The sequence below is a fragment of the Ornithorhynchus anatinus genome, chromosome 12 (assembly GCF_004115215.2).
Source record: "Ornithorhynchus anatinus isolate Pmale09 chromosome 12, mOrnAna1.pri.v4, whole genome shotgun sequence".
In the NCBI taxonomy this organism is placed as follows: domain Eukaryota; kingdom Metazoa; phylum Chordata; class Mammalia; order Monotremata; family Ornithorhynchidae; genus Ornithorhynchus; species Ornithorhynchus anatinus.
Window position 1 is genome coordinate 38416055 of NC_041739.1, and position 21470 is coordinate 38437524.

Below are 21470 nucleotides of genomic sequence, written 5' to 3' on the forward strand. Positions count from 1 at the left end.
CGTTCCTAAATCCTCTCTCACGCTTGGAACCCTGCGGCCTTTTCAGACCGATAAAAATCAGTCAGTCGTACTGCGCGCTTCCTGTGGGTGAAGCGCTGTATCGAGACCTTGGGAGAGAAAAATAGAGTATGTAGGCTACCCCGAAGGAGCTTGCAGAGATCAGTGTTCCCCCTCACTAGCCCCCAGCAGACCCCTCCTCCACCCACAATTTGCTGCAATTCCCAGGAAGCTGGAAGTATCCCCCGACCCCCACCCCCCAAGAACAGCTGATATCAGTTCCTTCCTGACCCCGGGTAGAGCCCCAAGGCACGTAGAGCAAGACCTACGCCCCCGCAGGACTGGACTTCTTCACTAACCCTTTGAAGAAGAGAAAGAAAGGAAAAAAAAAAAGCCATTCTTTAGCCAGGAGGAGCCGGAGAGGTCACGAGCCAGCCTGCAATAAAATGGACCAGACCCAGAACTGTTTGACCACATGGTTAACCTTTATTCATGGACAAGGAGATGGACAGACAGGAGCTTCCCATGTTGGGCTCCTCTCCTTAAAACTTTTCCTTACCCCAGGTTCTGAGGCTGGTGGGGGAAATGTCCTCATTAGTTTGGTGGCTTTTTTGTGAACGACTCCCTAACCCCCTACAGTTAATCAGTGTATAAAAATAAAAAAAATCCCCCCTCCCACCACCTTTATATTGGTGTCATTCGACCCGGCACCTAATTCCCCTCTGGGAAGAGCCCTGTTCTGAAATTATTTATTTTTTCCTTCCAGCCTCATCGCCCTGGATTTCATTCTGTCATCACAATCGCTGAAGACACTTGCTCGAGCCAGTAGCTGAAAGGGAGCTTGTGCTGCATCTTCCTCCTCTGCTTTCGTGCAGGGCAGGCACAGGAAACGGCAGATGCTTCGGAAACGTTCTGACATTTCTTCACGCACGCCTCGCTGCTCGAGCCCCGCCGTGGTGCCCGCGTGGAGGTTTGTGGACGCCCTCTCTCCTCCCACTCCCCACCTCTGAAATTAAGGTCAGTACCTGACTCCCGAAAACAATTACTCACTGCAATATCACTTCACCTCATTACATTTTACACTTTGTTAGTTAAGACCCGGACCGTGGCAGATCGAAAGATCCCATAGTTACGAAGCTGACGGCTACCTGCCTAAAAGGATAATAACAACAACGATAATAATAAAAAAGGCATACGATTGAGAAAGCAGAATCCCTTACCGTATTCCAAATAGATGGAAAAACTGCACCAGTCAACTAGAAGGGCTGACAGAGCTCTTAGTTTTCTAAGAGGAGGGCTGAAGAGAGACAGTTACTTATACTTTTATAAGCACAAATCGATTGATTTAAATATTGCAAAAAGAGTGTTTTTTAAATGGCAGAGCGCGGACTGCCATCTTGTGTGAAAGCACTAGTATTGCCTGAGGAGGGGCTGGGAAGTCAGGAAAGCGAAAAGGCCGACGAAGACCATCGATTAGAGAATAAGGAGTATTTTCAGAAGCATTTCTCCTGTCTCTCTCAACTGAGCAATCACAAAATTGGTAAAAGGTTCGGGAGAATCATCCGCTCCAAGGCACCGAGTGTGTGTGATGGACGCTTTTAGGGAGATACCCAGAAATGAATAGACTAAAAACGATCTGTTCTCCAGAGAGAAATGTGTTATTCCTGTAGCTAGTGCAAACAGTTATTTCAGAGAGATCACACTCAAAGGGCCCAGAAACAGACTTGGCTGGGTGAGGGGGTGGGATCCACCCCACCCACGGCAAGCCCCGGGGGCCACGGCCACGAGGACGCCTCTCTCCGCACTTGGGATAAGGCGGGGATCATTTATATTTGTAAAATCCTTCTCCCGTCTTCTTTCCGAGCTTCTTCTCGGCTACCAGCTTGTTCATGGCTGGGCTGGGCTGAAACAGAGGGTTTGCTGAATCCATTTGATGCCAACCTAGAAGCGGGAGGGGGGGGATGAAAAGTGGGTCAGTGATCGGGGTGGTGAACTGAGCGGGCAACGGTCGTTGCAGCTTTTCTGACCGGGTTAGAGCCGGAGAAGTTAGGAGGGGTCACGGTTGGGGCGGAAAAGCAACAAATCCCGAGCAAACAAATACCTTGAGTGCGGACAACTGGCACTTTCAAAACTCGAAAACTTGAAAAACCAACCAAACAAAAAACCCCCCCCTTCTTGAGACTTCCTACTACCCGTGTCATCACTAGAAGTGTATAAAAAGAAGTGAGGCCTAGTGGAAAGGGCACAGACGTGGCAGGTAGAAGGACTCCTGAGGGCTTGGTGTGTGACCTTGGGCAAGTCACTTAACATCTCTGTGCCTCAGTTTCCTCAACTGTAAAATGGGGCTTTAAACCTGTTCTCCTTCCTCCTTAGACTGTGAGCGCCAAGCAGGACAGGGACTATGTCCGACCTAATTAACCTGTACCTACCCCAGCGCTTAGAGTGTTGGACATGTAGGCACTTAACACCATTTAAAAAAAAACACTAATTGGCTCAATCTGGTCTGCTAGGTAACCCAGATGGTGAATCTGACACGATTCCTGCCCTCTAGAAGCTTACCTTCCATGTAGCTGGAGGGGAATCTGGGCAGAAAGGAGGGTAAAAGCATTTCTGACAAATTCAGAGTGCGTACGTGTGGCCGGGGAGCGGTGTATTTGAAGGTGAAAGAGTATTCATTCATTCATTCAATAGTATTTATTGAGCGCTTACTATGTGCAGAGCACTGTACTAAGCGCTTGGAATGAACAAGTCGGCAACAGATAGACACGGTCCCTGCCGTCTGACGGGCTTACGGTCAAATCGGGGGAGATGGACAGACGAGAACGATGGCGATAAATAGAGTCAAGGGGAAGAACATCTCGTAAAAAAAATGGCAACTAAATAGAATCGAGGCGATGTACAATTCATTAACAAAATAAATAGGATAATGAAAATATATACAGTTGAGCAGAAGAGTACAGTGCTGAGGGGATGGGAAGGGAGAGGGTAATCTACCTGGGAGTCACAGAGGACTTAGGTCACGCGAAAAGAGCTAGAATTTCATACTCCCTGAGCTTAATTCCCTCAAGGCTAAGAAAGAGAGATTCCTACCGTCCAAGATGAACTTGGTGGTGTCCAGGCCGACGTAGTCAAGGAGCTCAAAGGGGCCCATGGGGTAGCCGGCCCCCAGCTTCATGGCCAGGTCGATGTCTTCCTTGGACGCGTCCCCTAGGGCAGAGAGCCGGTGTTGATGCTGTTGACGTCTCCTCACTTCCCCTCCGTTCTCGCGTCCCCCGGGATGACCGCTCCCATCCCGCCCCCTCTGAGGGCCTTGGCTTCCCGGTGGGGTTTCCATCTCAGGTCCTTCTGCCTTCCAGACCCTTGCTCTATCCATTATGCCACGCTGCTTCCTTCCCTTAAGGCTTCCCATGTTACAGCTCGGTAAACGGAGGCACAGAGAGGCTGAGTGGCTTCCCCGAACTCGGACAGCAGGCAAGTGGCAAAGCTGGGACTGAAAACCAGCTCCTCAGATTGCCAGGCCCGAGCTCTTTCAAATAGGCCAGGCTGCTCCCGTCGTGAGGGCAGAATGGGAAGCCGCATGGTCTAGTGGCAAGGGCACGGGCTCGGGAGTCAGAGGACATGGGTTCTAATCCTAGCTCCGCCACCTGTCTCCTGCATGACCCAGGGCAAGTCATTTCATTCCTCTGTGCTTCAGTTACCGCATCTACAAAAGGGGATTTAAGACTGTGAGCCCCACGTGGGACAGCGACTATGTCCAAACTGACTAGCTTCTATCTACCCTCAGTGCCTGGTACAGAGTAAGTGCTTAACAGATGCCATTATTATCATTAATAACGGCCTAGTGACTGATCTGGACCAGCTTTTCAATCATTCGATTGAATTTACTGAACGCTTACTTGTGTGCAAAGCACTGTACTAAGCGCTTTTCAGTGCCCTTGGCTCCCGCAGAAAGCTTCCAGGACGCAAGGACTCTCTTCGAAGGTTAAAGACGACGGTGTGTGACCTCAGGGCAGGAGTGGGAAGGAAAAGGCCTAACCGAGTTCTCCGACCTATCCCTAGACTTTTGGTTTTTTTTCCCTTGAAGCAAAGATGAAAATAATATCAAGCGTATTTACTGAGTGCTTAGTATAGGCAGAGCAGGGGATGAAGACCGTGAGCCTCACGAAGGACAACCTGATGACCCTGGATCTCCCCCAGCTCTTAGAACAGTGCTCTGCACATAGTAAGCGCTTAACAAATACCAACATTATTAAGTGCATTGGAGAGTACAAAAACAACAGAAATGGTAGACACATTCTCTGCTCACAAGGAATTTAGACTCTAGATGACTATAAAGATTCTAGATGACTATAAAGATAGAGCCATGCACTGTGAACTCAAGCTGAATCTTTTAGCTAAGGAAACTGCCTTTCGAGGTTCACATCCCTGCTTCCACCGAGGTGTAATTGGGTGTATTTGCTGGGGGATCAACAAGAAAGTATTGGTTTGTTCTTAGAACAAATTTGAAGTCATCGTTTCCACCAACTTGGGAGAAAAGTCTTAAAATCTACAGCGACATTTGGGAAGATGATGGGTTTTTATCTGAAAAGACGGGCCAGTTTCCACTGTTTTCCTTCAGAAATGACATTCGCCCAAATAGCCGGCCATCTGTGAGTGGGGTCACTACGGACAATTATAGTCACTGACCGACTTGATTTTTCTCCATCTCCATTAGGAGCTTGTTTTCTTTTCTCTTCTTGGAATCGGAAGGGGGGCAGTGGGGAAGAAGTAGGGGACGAGAGGAAAAGACGCAAAGGGGCCTTTTGCTTGCACACCACCCAGGCTGGAGAGAAAAGTTCTCCACAGCCAAATCCCTGGGGTCCCTTCGCCAGATAACCCAAGAGGCTGAGCTTGGACTGTGCCCGTGAGAACCCACGGCGGCCAGGAACAACAATAACAAGAGTATTTATTGAGCGCTTACCGTGTGCAAAGCACTGCGCTAAGCGCTTGGAATGGACAGTTCGGCAACAGATAGACACAATCCCTGCCCAGCGACGGGCTGGCCAAATAGAGAAAGCACGGGGCTGGGAGTCGCAAGGACCTGAATTCTAAAATCTGCTCCGCCACTTGTCTGCTGTGGGACTTCGGGTAAGTCACTTCACTTCTCTGGGCCTCAGAATGGGGATTAAGACTGTGAGGCTCGTGGGGGCCGTGGAGCGTGTCCAACCTGATCGGCTTCTATGTACCCCAGAACTTAGCACAACGCCTGGCACACAGTGAGTGCCCGACAAACGCCGTCAAACGGCACGTCCCCTTAAAGCACTCTGATACTCACCCCAGCTCCACACCCCTTAACGCACATATCCTATCTACGTCTGTCTCCTCCTGTAGATTGTAAATTCCTCGTAGGCAGCGATCACATCCACCGACGCTATCGTGTTCTATTTTCCCAAGTTCTCAGTGCACTGCTTTGCACATAAAAGGTGCTCAAAAAAGCACTAATAGAGGAGTTAAGGAAGACAAGTAGAATAACCTAGAAGAGTGAGCACTTAGTTGTGAGAAGCCTCCCATTCCTTGTAGTTGTCTTCGATCAATCGGAGGTATCTGTTGAGTACTTTCTGGAGGCAGAGCACTGTACTACGCGCTTGGGAGAATACAATAGAGTTGGTGGACATGACCCGCCCCCTTTCAAGGAGCCTACTCAGACTGTGCAGCACGGGGAACAGGGACCGTGCCCAACCATTTTATCTTGAATCTACCCCAGTGGGCAAGGAATGTGTCCGTTTATTGTGGTACTGTATTCTTCCAGGCACTCAGTTCAGTGCTCTGCACACAGTAAGCGCTCAATAAATCTGACCGAGGCAGTAAACGCTTAACAGATGAGGAAGGTAACACGGCTGGATTTGAGAAACCCTTTCCGGGGCCGGACTGTCGGGGAGGGTCGCCCTCCTCCAGTGAGGAGGGTTTTCTCCAGGAGAAAAGCCCAAAGGTCTAGGGGTAGACTGAAGAACTCGGGCCCTTGCGGTGGAGGTGGGGCTCCGAGAAAGCCCCTTTCCCGGGGCTTGGAGCGCAGGAACAGGGAATCAGGAGCCCCAAAGGGACAGGGAGGGCAGAAACAACTGGGCCGGCTCTGCCGCGCCCCGCTCCCGGGGAGGCGGGGAAAACGGGTGAGGACCGCAGGAAGTCGTTTCTTAGCCTGGACAGAAGGATTAACCGCCGAGCCGGGGGACCTCAGCCACCTTCTCCCGAGGCAAGGCTGGGACATACCTCTCTCAAACAGCCTGATCGCTTCCACAAGATACGGCACGAGGAGACGGTTTACGATAAATCCGGGGGTGTCCTGTATGAGCCAGAGGGAGACAGAGGGGGTGGAGGGTTTAGAACAAATGTCTGACTTCTGGCTCACTGTCACCAGTAGCCCACCCGATCCCAGCTTCTCCCTCTCCTGGCGTGTTTCTCCCCATCCCCTCTGTGACTCGTTCGATCGGACCCCGACGCCCGGAAACGGGCCTCAGATGCCAAAGACGACACATTCTCCTTCTGGCTAGTATCTGGTTCGGGGGGACGGACTTACCTCTGGCCCTGGGCCAGCTGGGAGTTTGGCCTCTGGCCTGCTCACTCTGACTGCCCCGAACAACCACTGCTTGTGGTGCGTGAATCTCCCACGGGCCTCGCTACGCTTTCTTCCCCTCCGCCAACAGAACCCAGGGTCCCAGCCCTGCCGGGCCAAGGGCGAACAACGGAGCTGACATCCAACTTGGTCATCCGTTCTCCCATGACCAAAATGTCTCTCCAAGAAGCCACCGGATTCATTCGGGGCCCCGGGGCTTCAGCCACGCGGCTGGCAAAGCACCGCGGTGGAGGAACCTCCTCGTGTGTTGGACGGTTCTGAGAAGCTGAGGCATCGCTGAAACCGCTCTCGATCGTCAGCTTATTTTTAGAAGTCCGGCCTCCCACACAAAACCACTCGTCAAACCAAGTCAGGGTTTATGCTGGGTGAAGACCGAGTTCAATGATTTTCCGTCCCAGCAACCTCTTGGCGACGAGCCGCGTAGGCAACTGAGTGGCACTTTTCCCCTCGCGCTGACAGTGTTTCAAGAAAAGCACTTTTCGCTCTGTATTGATTAGCTTAAGGGTTTCGGTTTCCCAGGCGGTGGACTTTGCCGTCACTCCACGGTTCCCAAGCTGAGTGGGATGATACGGCCCCGTGCCGCACGGGCACCTTTCAAGTGGGTCCCAAGATCCTGCCATCTCGCCATCTTTCATTTAATTGTGCCACAGGACGCCCGGAAAATCTGCGGTGCCATCGTAGTCGCCACTGCACAGAACCCGGGCCCCCTTGAGCCGAAAAGTTGGGACTCGCTCCCCTCTATGACCGAGTTAAAGAAATCTGTTTCAAACTGGACATTATCCTCCTCTGCAGTGATTCACCTTTCCAGCTGCCTGAGCCAGACTTGGACGACATTCTGGATACCTAACAAGTGGCACGAGTGTACGGAGAAGTTAAACGACCAAGAAACCGTCAGGAAAATACTTGGATCCGTCAGAGAGAGGGAGGCAGAGATGGAAGGGGAATAGGCTAAGCATCACCGTTTTACCAACACGGGAGCCCCTCTCTTTCACAGGCCTGGGAAAAGGAAGAAAGCTCAAGCGAGAACAGTGGGGAGAGGCTCCCAGAATAGAATGTAGGCCCCTACATCCTGTTCTGAGGCCCGTCCCTCATTCTGAGATTGCTTCTTGAACTCTTCACCTTTCAGTTTTAGTACTACCTACTGATGGACAGACACCCACCCTCACACACACCCAGCCTATGGAAGTTTCCTGCAGACGACAACTCAGATCCCTAAAAATTCCCTAATCCACCCCACTCCCCAAGCATCTTACTACACCTTGCAAGTGACTGGATTCTTGCCCAGGGCTTTGCTGAAGTCCATGAGAGATTCAAATGTTTTCTGGCTGGTCATCGGTGTCTTGACCACCTAGAAAATGCAGAGCAGAGAATGAGTCACCGCGTGTGAAAGTCATTAAAAGAACAACATCAAAGGGCTCGACGAAGACCTCTTCCGACCCAAGGATCCGTACACGTTTTTCCAGACGAGCGCCATTTCAGCTGGGAACCAGGGTGGACGGAGAGTGAATCATATGGTAAATACCACAGGCGAAGCGCCTTTATAAGATGCTCTTCAAAATGACCATCCAATGGACAGCTACGAGTCCGTGCAATCGTGGCTTTATCTTCTCGACCAGACTGTGACCAAGTCAGGCAGGTAGACAGTTAAGTCCACAGAGTTGACATCCAGGTCAAAAGCCATCAAGATGTTAGATGGGTAAAGAAATCCAACTTCTCTTCCTCTCCCCTAAGGTTTGTACCCAGATTGGCCGGAAGACACAGGGGGCAGAGGCCGGTTTCAGATACGACCGCCTCGGTTTCCTCAGCCATTAAATGGGGATTTCACATCTCTTCTCTCTCCTACTTAGAATGTGAGTCCACTGTGGGACAGGACTGCATCTGACCTGAATATCTTGCATCTACCCGAACGTTAGGCACAGAGTAAGAGTTTACTAGCACAAATAAAACAGCCCCGTTCCTAAGCCGGAGGCCATTCTCGAGATAACCTTAGAGAGGCAGAATAAGGAAAGGGAAGCATATTCAAGGCGTGAGGGTCAGAAGCTCAGTATTTCCACTGCCTACATATTCCACAGGCAGAGCCATTAGTCCCCATAGCACTGACGTACATATCCTTATATTATTTACTGATGACAAATAATTATCAGTAATGTCTGCCTGCCCCTTTTAGTCCGCAAGCTCGCTGTGGGAAGGGAACGTTCTACCGACTCTTTCGTACTGTATTCTGGCAAGCACTTAGTAGGGTAGTAAGCACCCGATAAATACCGCCGATTGATGGATTGAGCAAGACAACAAATGCTAAACAGATTGCTTCGCTTCCTGTGCTGAAAGTGGCCTGTGTCCCAAGGCACGGAAACTTCTCCCCTGGTATTGCTGCCAGGGGACAGGGTCGGACTCCCCCTCGAGACCCCATTCGGGACCCCTGCATGGCAAGGTCTGGGTGCCGAGAGGGGAAGGCGGGGGGGGGGGAGGATGAGGGCAGCACCCATCTGACCCAGTAACAGCACTGCACATGATCTTGTCGTCTTAAGGAGGTTCTCTCTCTCTCTCTCTCTCTCTCTCTCTCTCTCTCTCTCTCTCTCCCTCTACCTTGCCTGACTAATCTTCTATTACAGACTGTTCTAATTTTGTTCTGTTCACCGGCTTTATGCCCTCACCTGGCGACATCCACTAGCCATGAGAGCGGGGGCACGAGGATCTTTCAACGATTCCTTATTTCCCTAAAATACTTGAGGGCCCCAGAGGAGTTTCCAGTGGTTCCAGTCTACGAGAAAGGATGCAGCAGAAAAAAAGAAAAAGAAGAAGAAATGGGACAGGACTTCAAAGGCAGCGGATGGCTTCAAAAGGTGTCTGGACTGCACTTCTAGGCCAGACTCTCTGTGTGACCTTAGGCGAGTCACTTAACTTCTTTGGTCCTTGGTTTCTCCAGCTATAAAAAGCAGAGAATAATCCTCACCCCATCCTTCCTCACGGGCGGAGGGTTGTGCAGATTAATGAATGGATGTCTGTTAAGGGCTTTGAGATCCCTGGATGAAAGGTGTTGGACAAGGAGAGTATTATTATAAATCAGGATATAATGGGATCCCAGACTAGTTAAAACCTGGGGTGGGGCAGGATGAATCGAAGGGAAGGGAATGAGTTAGAGCAGAAGAAAGCATCACCGGGAAGGGCAGGGGGAAGTCACGGAAAAGCCCCTTTTGCTGCTCTTAGCGGGTGTAGCCCAGGGTCTGAAATTCCAACCCAAGTCCCTGAACTCCCTGGAAGAGCGGGACGGAGGAGGGGGCGAAATGGCCCTTCAGAGCTGGGTAGAGGTGGAATGGTGGAATGACAATCTCACCCTGCTCGGGCTGGAGCCGAAGAAGAGCTACGGAAGGCAAGCTGGGAAAGTCCATCTCTTCCTCCTCCTCCACGGTATTTAGGAGCGCTTACTAATAATAATGACGGTATTTGTTAAGCACCTACTATAAGTGCTAAGCACTGGGACAGACAGAAGCTAATCAGGTTGGACCCAGTCCCTGTCCCGCATGGGGCTCACTGTCTGAATCCCCATTTTACAGAGGAGGGAACTGAGGCCCAGAGAAGTGAAGCGACTTGCCCAACGTCACACAGCAGAAAAGTAGCAGAGCCGGGATTAGAACCCACGTCCTCCGACTTCCAAACCCGTGTTCTTGTCACTAGGCTGTGCTGCCTCTCCCAAGGCGGAACGCTGTTCTAGGTGGCCAGGAAAAGATGCCAGGAGTAAAAGACACGTTCCCTGCCCTCGAGGAGCTGCCAATCTCCTGGGTGTGACAGGAAATCACATTGCTATTTATACTTCTACCATCTGTACCTTGACTCTTATCCTTTTCCTGTTGCACACCGGGCCGCTACATAGCTCAATATACTTGCGCATGAGTGCTGATTTGGGTGGGGGGGCAGGGAGAGACACGACAGGGCCAGGGATGGGGGGGGGGGGGGTTGAGGCAGGGAAGGCCTCTTGGAAGAGGTGCCTTTTTAGGAGGGCTGGCAGGGGAGCGCTTGAAGCAAAGTGAGAAGGAAAGAGAGAGAGGGGAGAGGAAGGGGAAGAGGGAACACACGGGGGGGAAACAGGGAGGCAGGCCGACCCCCATCCCCGGTGCCGCTGCCCAGTGGTTGGTCCGGCTCCTGGGGGGCCTCCCGGACGTCCCCCCTCCCCGCGTGCCCGGCTGGCAGCGACTCCTCCCCCTCGGAAGCGATGCTCACTTGAGGAGACGCGAAGCCTCAGACGTTCTCATCCGGCCTTGTAAAAGGCAAGAAGCCCCAGTTTTCCAGGGCAAATTGCCCACCGGGAACGTATCGCGACCGAGCGGCCGGGCCACCGGGCGGGGGCCGGGCGGGAACCGGCCGGGGAAGCCCGGCCACCCGCCCACGGCCCGCCGGCCACCCGCGGTCTGCTCCCCGAGGCCTCGGGCTTTCTGGGGCCCCCGCCTCCTCGGTGGATCTGCTCCAAGGCGGGCAGGACCCAACCGGCCCCTTACCCCTGGGGAAGACACAGCCCGACAGGGGCCGCCCACGGCCTCAACCCAGGGGCCGAGAACACGGCGCAGACAGACAACTGACAAACGCTCAGAGGCTTCTTCTTTCTCCATCCTGGGTTAGCACTCTATTCTGAAAACCTAGCACCCCAACCGTAATCACTCCCTCTGCACCTGGTAAACCTGGGTAGAAGCGTGGCTAAAAAAAAATTTTTTTAAATGACATTTTGGATGGGGGTCACACGCTATATATTTAGAAGGCAAGAGGAGCGAAGGACAGAGACAAAATCAGGTGTTTATACGCACGGGCACACACGCACACAGCTAAAACCAGGTATTTACACGCATGGGCGCACACACGCTTTACCTCCACAAGTTTCATCATGGGCACTGGGTTAAAGAAATGGAGACCCCCAAACCGGTCTTGTCTAGTGGTGGCATTGGCTATACTCGTGATCTGCAGAGAAGACGTGTTGCTGGCGAAGATCGTGTGCCTGTGGAGAGGAGAGACACCGGCCACGAGGTTTCCGAAGGAGCCAGCGAAGGCCTGGGGTCCGACCAGACCGGCCCCGGTCCCGGGGGGACCCCGCTTCAGTCCGGGAGGATTGCTTTTTCTTGGCTTGGGGGGAGGAGCTGAGGTCTCAATTTCAAATCCACGGGAGGCCAAGCCATCAGGGCGTCTCGCGAGCCAGAGTTCACGCCCGAGAGGGAACTTGCTCCACGCGACCCTCGTCTCCTCTTCTCCCGCGCTCTCGGGCCCTTCCGATTCCCGGTTCTCTGCTCTGTCGATTAGCCCAGGCTGCTCCCCTTTAAATTGCGGCAGAGGGTGCCTGCTCGAATCATTTTAAAACTAGTGTGTTGAGTGAAATCCATTTTAGCCACACAACCACAGGCAAAATTAAATGAATAACGAATAATGATAATATCCTACTAAATGAATAATAAAATAAATAAAATGAAATTAAGTTAGGGATAAACTGAGGTAGAAGGGACGGAGGGCTCATGGAGAAATGTCAGCCTCTGCCCAATGGACTTTCCTTTTGTGCCATCTAGTGGGGAAGCGGCTCCGGTGCTAACAATCCTGCCACAGCCCTCTGCCCGAGTGATAATGATAATAATAATACTACTAATCATAATGATGATGGCATTTGTTAAGTGCTTACTAGGAGGAGATGCAAGGAAATCGGGTCGTCCCTCACGGGGCTCACAGTCTTAACCCCCATTTTACAAGCCCACGGAATGGCGAACCCGAGAATCGTGGTATTTGAGCGTTTAGACTCTGTGCAGGGCACTGCACTAAGCACTTGGGAGAGCACGATATGACACAGTCGGTCGACTTGGTCCCTGCCCACAGGGGGGTGGTCAGGGAACAAGTCTGTCTGACAACTCCTCTCCACTCCTTCCAAGTGTTATTCATTCAACTGCATTTATTGAGCGCTTACTATGGGCAGGGCGCTGTACTCATGCCCGAGTGGAAAGAGCCCGGGCTTGGGAGGCAGAGGTCACGGGTTCCGATCCCGGCCCCGCCACTCGTCAGCTGTGTGACTTTGGGCGAGTCACCTCCCTTCTCTGGGCCTCAGTGACCTCATCTGGAAAATGGGGATGAAGACCACGAGCCCCACGCGGGACAACCCGATAACCTTGTATTTATCCCAGTGCTTAGAACGGTGTTCGGGCACACAGTAAGCACTTAACAAATACCAGCCTTATTACTGGGTGCCAGCCACTGTACTAAGCACTGGGGCAAATACAAGGTAATCGGGACGGGCCCAGTCCCTGCCCCAGTGGATTTCAGTTTCAAGCCGGCGTGATGCCTGCTAACCGGACCACATTAAAGCGGGCTCGAACGGGTGACCATCCAGTAGAAAACCTGCCACGCTACTATAACAGTGGCATTTCTCAAGTGGCTTACAATATACCAAGCGCTGTGCTAAGCACTGGGGCAGATCCAAGAAAATCACCAAGGACGCACTCCTTGATCATCGCAGTATCCGTTAAAAGCTTTGTCTAGGAGCATTCTAAGTGCCGGAGTAGATACAGGATAATATCAAACTCCGTCCCTGTCACACCTGGAGCTCGCAGTCTACGAAGGAGGGAGAACAGGTATGGAATCCCCATTTTACGGTGAAGAAGCCGAGGCCCAGAGAGGTTAAGGGGCTTGCCCACGGTCAATACACAATAGGCAGGTGGCGGGGCCGGGATCAGAGCCCCAGTCCCGACTCCCCGGGGCTCGTTCTCTTTCCACTCGGCCACACCACTTCCCACGTTTCCTCGTCTCCCGTGGAGCTCACGGTCTGAGGACGCGGGAGAACAGGTAACGGACGCCCGTTCTACAGATGAGGAAGTTGAGGCCCAGAGAATTTAAGCGACTTCCCCAGAGTCAAACAGAAAGCAAGCGGCAGAGCGGCGACGAGAACACGCCAGGCCGAAAAGGGACCCCGGCCGGGTCAACGGGTCCCAGAAAGGGTAGCCGAAATCCCGGAGAAATGGAAACGTTTCCGGGCAAAGCCAAGGACGACAAGGGATTGAAAGGGACCGGGAAGCCCTTGGGAGAAACGGATCTGCTAAGCCCAAGCTTGGGGCCTAGCGGCAGGGGGCACGTACGTACTCTGCCGCGAACTTGTCCAGGGTCTTGAAGAGCTCGTTTTTCACCTTCAGGTTCTCCACGATGGCCTCGATCACCAGGTCGGTGCTGTGCGTCACGGTCACCGCGTCCGTGGTCACCGTGATGCTGCTGAGAGTCTTGGCCACAAAATCGTCACCGTCCTACGAGACGGGAAGGTCAGGAGCGGGGTCGTGGGGGAACAGTCAGGAGCGTCAAGGCCCTCAGAGCTCGGTTCTTGAAACCGACACATCCCCAGTACACGACTGATTGTGGGGGCTGAAACTCTGGGTTATAAAATTCTGTTTCATTCCTGCTCCCAAATGGTGGTTACCCACACACTTGAACTGTGCTTGCCCCAAGTTAACTCCCCCATATAATAATAATACTAGTGAATGGTATGCGTTAGGCACTTACTCTGTGCTAAGCACCGTACTAAGTCTGGGGGGAGATAATAATAATGGTATTTAAGTGCTTACTGTGTGCCAGGCACTGTTCTAAGTGCTGGGATAGATGCAAGTCAATCGGGTCAGATACAGTCCCTGCCGCCCATGGGGCTCACAGCCTTACCCCCAAATTACAGCTGAAGTTAACTGAGGCCCGGTGAAGTGACTTGCCCAAGGTCACCCGGCGGATAAGTGGAGGAGGCGGGATCAGAACCTACATCCTCTGACTCCCAAGCTCGTGCTCTTTCCACTAAGCTACAATGCGTCTCAGTCCCATTTCACACGGATGAGGAAACTGAGGCAGAGAGAAGTTACGTGACTTACCCAAGGTTACACGGCAGTGACGGAGCTGGGATTAGAACTCTGGTCTTCTGACTCCCGGGCCTGTGCTCTTTCTACCAGGCCACAATATATAGTCTGTACTTTAGCCCCCCTCCACCAGGCCCCTTTCCCTTCCTGAGGGTCTCCACCCCCGCCCAGACAAACCCTGTACACAGCTGCCTTGACCTCTGCTCTCCCGGGAGAACTCCGCTCGGTCCTCTCCTTCCCCGACCTCTCCTCCCGCAATCGGCTGGCCCAGGCTAACGCGACAACTGCGTCGTGAGAGCCCGCGGAATTCCGGTCCTTTCTCTTCAGTTCGCCGAGGATCTACTAGTCGCCACTCCTGGGCCCAACTGTGGACAGCATCAGCTCCGCCCCTTCGCCTCTCCCTCTCGCCCCACCGAGCCACAGGAGAAATTTCGTTACGGGCACAGCTCGACAGGCAGGCAGGCAAGCGGCAGAGCCGCGGTGGGAACAGACTGAGCCGAAAAGGGACTCCGGTTGGGTCACCGGGCCCCGAGAGGGTAGCTGAGATCCCGGAGAATTGGAGACGTTCTTCGGCAGAGCCAAGGGAAGCAGGGGATTGAAACAGACTGGGAAACCCTTGGGAAAACCAGATCTGCTAAGCTCAAGCTTCAGGCCTAGCAGCAGAAGGTACTGACTCCAAGGGCGGGTACGTACTCTGCTATGATCACGTCCAGAGTCTTGAAGAGAAGTCACCGTCTGATGCACTGGATTTGCGGTTTGCGTCGAGGGTGAGTGTGATATGTACGTATCTATAATTCTATTCACTTATATGAATGCCTGTTTACTTGTTTTGATGTCTGTCTCCCCCGCTTCGAGACTGTGAGCCCGCTGTGGGCAGGGATTCTCTCTCTTTGTTGCTGAATTATACTTTCCAAGCGCTTAGTACAGTGCTCCGCACACAGTAAGCGCTCGAAAAATACGACTGAATGAATAACCCGTTTTGGGGGGGCCTTCAGAAATGTGACTGCCTAATGACTCAGTTTCCCTCTCTGTGCAAGGGGGACAATGTCCGACGACCTGTACTTTTTTTTTCCCATTTATTTAAGCGCTATGTATCAAGCACCGTTCTAAGTGCCGGGGTAGACGGAAGATAATCAAGTCGGACAACACGGGAACAGGTATAGAACGCCCCCATTTTACATTTGAGGAAACTGAGGCCCAGAGAAGTTAAGTCACTTGCCCAAGGTCCACCCAGAGAGTAAGTGGCGGGGACCAGGATTACGACCCAAGCTCTCTGACTCCCAGGCCCGTGCTCGTTCCACTAAGCCCAGGCTGCCGCTGTAATTTCCCGCCAGAACTAATGAGATGACAACAACTGTCGAGCACTTGAATGAGCAATGCATCCCTAGGAGCATTCTCTCTGGAGTTCCGGCTGCCGGTGCTCTCGCCTCCACAGACAAGAGGATGGATTTCGTGGCAACCAGTCCTTACGCCTTTTTTACACGTTTCCAGATTTCTCCTGGCCATGAAGAATCCAATCTCTCCAGCCAACGCTCAATTAAGACCTCTTCTTTCTTTAGCAATTACTTCCCCGACCCTCCAACCAAATACCGCCCCGTGTTCAGCCGCCGGATCTCACTGCTGTTCACCGAAGGAACCCAAGAAAGTGAGGTTAATCGAAAGCACCCCACCCTCCCGCGTACAGAGCCCACGTCATTTGGAGCGGCCCGATTCGTGCTGATCAATACCGAGAGTCACCTGAGGCTTGTCTGCGAATTTCTTCTTGGCCACTCTCTTAAGACTGTCCTCGATTCCTCTGCGAGACTTCTTGAGGATGTCTTCCGACTGATCCACCAGCACCACCGTGTGACCCGTCGAGGCAGCCACCTGGGAGAAAACGGGCCCCATCAGTCAAAGGAAAACCGCCGCAATGGGGAGACGGTCACATCAAGTGGGTTCCCACACGAGGCTCTCTTCCATAATCAGTCAATCATCGGTTAAGGGTCTTTATCGAGTCCTACTGCGTGCAGAGCATGCTGCTCTAAGCACTTGGGAAAGAACAATCTAATAGAGTTGGTAGATGCGTCCCTTACACTCAACGAGCCTAAAGTCTTTCCTGCCAGGAGTCCCAGGAATCTTGGCTCCTCCTTCTCCCCACTCAGCCACGGTTCCAGCAACCTCTTCCCCACCAGAGTCCCAGGAACCTCCCTATTCCTCACCCCTCCCCGGGGGTCCCTGGAAACTTTCCCCGCTCACTGTCCAAGGTCTCCCCCCACCCACACCCCTACCCAGAGTCCCAGGGTCCTGCTCCTCTTCTCCCCATAACCAAGGGTCCCAGGACCCTTTCCCTCCCTCTCTTCCGTGCCCCCAGGAGTCCGGATCCTCCCCCGGAACCGAATCTCCGGCCCCTTCCTCGAGAAGACCCAAGTGCCCACCGCTCAGGAACCCAAAACACCATGTGAACGGCGGCGTGACGATGTCACCTTCCGGACTGCATCACAGCGGACTCTTTAGTTCACATTTTCGAAGGCGGCCACTCACGGAGGCAATGGAACCGCCATCCCTCCCCACGTGGTACCTTTGGGGAGGTGAAGATCACCCACGCCTAGTTAATCCCTCACTGGATCACCTCCCCCTTGGCCTTCACCCTGCTACCCAGGTTTTTTTTTTTATGGTATCTGTTAAGCGCTTACTATGTGCCAGGCATTGTACAAAACGCTGGGTAGAGGCAAACTGATCAGGTTGGACACAGTCCCTGTCCCACAGAGGGCTCAGAGTCTTAATTCCCACTTTATCAATGAGGTAACTGAGGCCCAGACAAGTGAAGCGACTTGCCCACGGTCACGCAGAAGACAGGTGGCGGCCCGGGATAAGAACCCAGGTCCTTCCGACTCCCAGGCCCGGCCTCTCTCCACTAGGCCACACTGCTTCTCTGCCCGGTTCCTCGGGAAGGGAGGCTCCATTCTTCTGGTTTTACCGTTCCTTGGGGTGGGGGGACTGCTCCCAAGCTGGCCAGAACCAGAATGCGAGCCTGCCGGGGGACTGTCTTGGATCTGAATCGCTAAAACCGTAGTTGACGCCGTCGCCTTGGTTGTTCACGGCGGCTTTTCTTCTACCGTTTCATTTTTCAAATAGCGTAGACCACCTCCACGCGCTTAGGTCTTTACGGATGTTCAATAACTGTGGCATTCGTTACGCGCTTGCTCTGTGCCGAGGCACTGTATTAAGCGCCAGAGCTGAATGAATCAGGTCCCGCACGGAGCTCGAGGTCTAAGTAGGAGGGAGAACGGGCACTGCACCCCCATTTTGCAGATGAGGGAACAGAGGGAAGCGAAGCAATTTGTCCAGGGTCACAGACCGGACAAGTGGCCGAGCAGGGATCAGAACCCAGGTCCTCTGACTCCCAGGCCCAGGCCCGTTCCACTGGGCCGCACCGTTTCTAGCTAAAAACTCATTTAACCATGGAATAAAAACGCAAAAGACATTAAGGCACAACAAATCATATGCGAGAAAAAAATCAGGGTCAAGGCACATAAGAGCTACTCAATCTTCAGAAACACAAAAACTCACAGCTATTTCTAGGAAAAGAGAGCATTTGAACCCTAATGGTAATTCTCCTCTCCCTCCGGATTAAGCAGGTCTTAGAAATGACAAAATGGAGCCTCGAGATGAAACGCGGCCTCAACGTCAAAGCAACAACCCCAATGCCCGGGGCCGGCGACTTGCCCAAGGTGACGCAGAAGGCCATATTTAGAACCCAGGTCCCGATCCCCAGGCCTAGGCTCTTCCCACCAGGCCATGCAACTTTTATTATAGCGCTAAGTATGCTGAGCTTGAGGGATCGCTGCTGCGTTTCTCCTTTTACAGAACTCCTTGCTCCTCATCAATCGTATTTTTTTATGGTATTTGTTGAGCACTTCCTATACGTCAGGCACTGTTCTAAGTTCTGGGGTAGATACAGATGGGAAGCAGCGTGGCTCAGTGGAAAGAGCCCGGGCTTGGGAGTCGGAGGTCACGAGTTCCAATTCCGGCTCGGCCACTTGTCAGCTGTGTGGCTGTGGGCAAGTCATTTCACTTCTCTGGGCCTCAGTTACCTCATCTGTAAAATGGGGGTGAAGACTGCGAGCCCCACGTGGGACAACCTGATTACCCTGTATCTACCCTAGCGCTTAAAACAGTTCTCTACACATAGTAAGTGCTTAACAAATACCAACATTATACAAATTAATCAGGTTGGACACAGTCCAGGCCTCTCAGGAGGGGATCACAGTAGTAACCCCCATTTTACAGATGAGATAACTGCGGCACAGAGAAGCTGAACAACTTGCCCGAAGTCACACAGCAGACAAGCGGTGAAGCTTGGACTGGAACCCAGGTCCTTCTGACCTCCCAGGCTCTATCCGCTAGGCCACGCTGCTCCTCTGAGCACTTACCGAATGCACAGCACTGTACTAGACGATTACGGCAGTGTAACAGACACATTCCTTGCCCAAGAGATAAGAGTCTGAAGTCTACAGTCATCTCTAAAAGCCCAAACAACTCAAGAAAGACCGTTCTGGCCTTCGAAGACGAGAGCCCTCAGGAAACCGTGCTCGGTTCCATAAATTTCTCCTGGCTGGGCCCCTTCAGTGGGCCGGAGGAGAAGCCCTAGGGGTGGACGGCACCTCAGAGAGACGCCCGGGGAGTCCCGCTTCCCCAAGCGACGGCAGACGGGGCGACCTTGTGGAGAGGAGGAGTCGGCCAGGGAACCGAGTTCTATTTCCAGGTTACCCACTGCCCTAAGAGATATTTTTAGACGAGGGCAATTCTGTGGTGATAGCAGAGGCCTTTTCGATGCTGCGCTCGCCCAGAGGCTCTAAGCACTCCGGTCTGTGGACGTGGTCAAACCCCCAACAGTCCGGTGACCGCTTCTGTCGAGCGCTTAGTCGGGTGCTCTGCAAGCATTTAGCGCGTGATAAACACCGCCGACCGAGTGCACGCCAACTGTTAGTGACTGCCGTCTCGTTTCTCGGAACGTGAACACCCTTTGCCCCTTTCCTTCAATGTCAACCGCTCGATCTTTCCCCTTTCCTTTTGGCTCGTCGCCCGGAAAAGTTGGGAATCGGCGGTAGGGCGTCGGGTGGCCGGTCGGGGAGCTGATGGCCACGGACCTGCGTCAGGCTGCGTGAACCGGGTCCGGGGTGTACCTCGTTTTGGGAAAGTCTTTCCCCCTCAGCAGGTGGACTTCTGCTGCCAGTTCCTGGCATCTGGTCTACCCAGATCCACCCCGGGGCTTCCCTTGCCGGTCTAATAATGATGATGATCATTAATAATAATAATAATACTGGCATTTAAGCACTTACTGTGTGCCAAGCAATGGGGTAGATAGGAGGGGATCAAACAGGTCAAACACGGTCCCTGTCCCACGTGGGGCTCACAGTCTTCACCCCCATTTTCCAGATGAGGTAACTGAGGCCCAGCGAAGTGAACCGACTTGCCCAAGGTCACTTTAAAGATTTAATCACCTTGCCCCCTCCTACCTCACCTCCTTGCTCTCCTACTACAACCCGACCCCCAGGCGCTTCGGTCCTCTCATGCTAACGTTCTCACTGGACCTTACCCACGTCTATCTCACTGCCTTCTGCTCATTCAAGAGTATTTACTGAGCGCCTACTATGTGCACGGCACTGTACTAAGCACTTGGAATGTACAATTCGGCAAGAGATAGAGGCAATACCTGCCCAGTGACGGGCTCACGGTCTAATCGTGCCCTGCCTCTGGCCTGGAACCCCTTACCTCCTCATATCCTACTGATAATTTACTCTCCCCGCCTTGCGAAGCCTTACCGAAGGCACATCTTCTCCAAGAGGCCTTCCTTGCCCAAGCCCTCCTTTCCTTTTCTCAACCCCCTTCTGTAGCCCTGCCTCGCCCCCTTTATTCATCCCTCCTCCCAGCCTCACAGCACTTACGTACAGGTCTGTCATTTATTTTATACCGGCGTCCGTCTCCCCCGCTACACCATAAGCTCGTTGTGGACAGGGAATGTATCTGTTGTACTGTACTCTCCCAGGCAGCTAGGACAGCGCTCTGCACACAGTAAGCGCTCAATAAATACGGTCGACTGAACGACGAGGTCATCCAGCAGATAAGTGGGGGAGGCGGGATTAGAACCCAAGTCCTCCTGACTCCTAGAACCGGGCTCAATCCACTAGGCCATGCTGTTTCTCGCACGTCAGTGCTTTTCTCTCTTCCTTGCTCTTCCTTTAGCGTTCGCGAGGAAGCGGAGGGGGTTCTCGGTGGAGTACGGAAAGGGTGAGGTGGCCCACCCCGTCCTGGGGACAGCCTGCTCTGTGAAGGAGGCTGCTCCGCTCTCCCTACCAGTCAGGGCGCGATGCCCGCCCCGGGCACGGGACGAAGACGACGACCAGACCGAAGGCTGGGAGCCGACCACCATCGCCACTGCCCCGAAAGCGATGCCAGCGTGCGTAGGATCGGCTGGCCACCTTTCGCCTCTCTCAGGCGCCCGACTGAGAGGGGCACTGCTGTTCATCTCGCATCCACGTCCTCCCTCGGGCCTGGAACTCCCTCCACCTTCGTATCCGACAGGCCCCCACTCTCTCCACCTTCAACGCCCTCCTGAAGTCGCAGCTCCTCCCAGGGGCCTTCCCAGACGACGCCCTGGGCTCCCCCGTTCACGTACATATCTGTCATTTATGACAGAATAAACGACATAGTCATTAATGACAGAAGGAACGAGCTCCCGTTCCCTCTCCCTTCTGCATCGCCACTGAACTTGGTTCTGCATCCTTTAAACATGTGATAGTCACCTCATCTTCCCCCCAGCTCCTACATACATATCCATAACTTCTTTTCATGCCCGTCTAGACCGTCGCGTCCTCGGGGCAGGGAACCCGTCTTCCCACTCTGTTGTCCTGGACTCTCTCGAGCGCTCAGGATGGCGTTCGACCCGCGAAACCCGCTCGGTAAATACCAGTGATTAATTGCTTCAAGGGTCGGAAGAGGTGTGCGCCCGCGTTTTTACAGACCAAGCATTTCGG

At 53.1% G+C, this 21470-nt stretch overlaps 1 protein-coding gene across 1 annotated transcript in view; it reads right to left on the reverse strand.

Annotated features, from left to right (window-relative positions):
• Positions 1-461: 461 nt before the first annotated feature.
• The window catches only part of HADH (hydroxyacyl-CoA dehydrogenase), a 28225-nt gene continuing 7216 nt past the window's right edge, over positions 462-21470 (reverse strand). The window contains exons 2-8 of the mRNA XM_029076690.2: positions 16192-16320; positions 13706-13863; positions 11465-11591; positions 7866-7955; positions 6244-6316; positions 3088-3204; positions 462-1938 (exon numbers count right to left, since the gene is read on the reverse strand). Of these exons, the coding sequence (XP_028932523.1) occupies positions 1820-1938; positions 3088-3204; positions 6244-6316; positions 7866-7955; positions 11465-11591; positions 13706-13863; positions 16192-16320 (813 nt within the window). The 3' untranslated portion in view covers positions 462-1819. The remainder of the gene's footprint in view (positions 1939-3087; positions 3205-6243; positions 6317-7865; positions 7956-11464; positions 11592-13705; positions 13864-16191; positions 16321-21470) is intronic.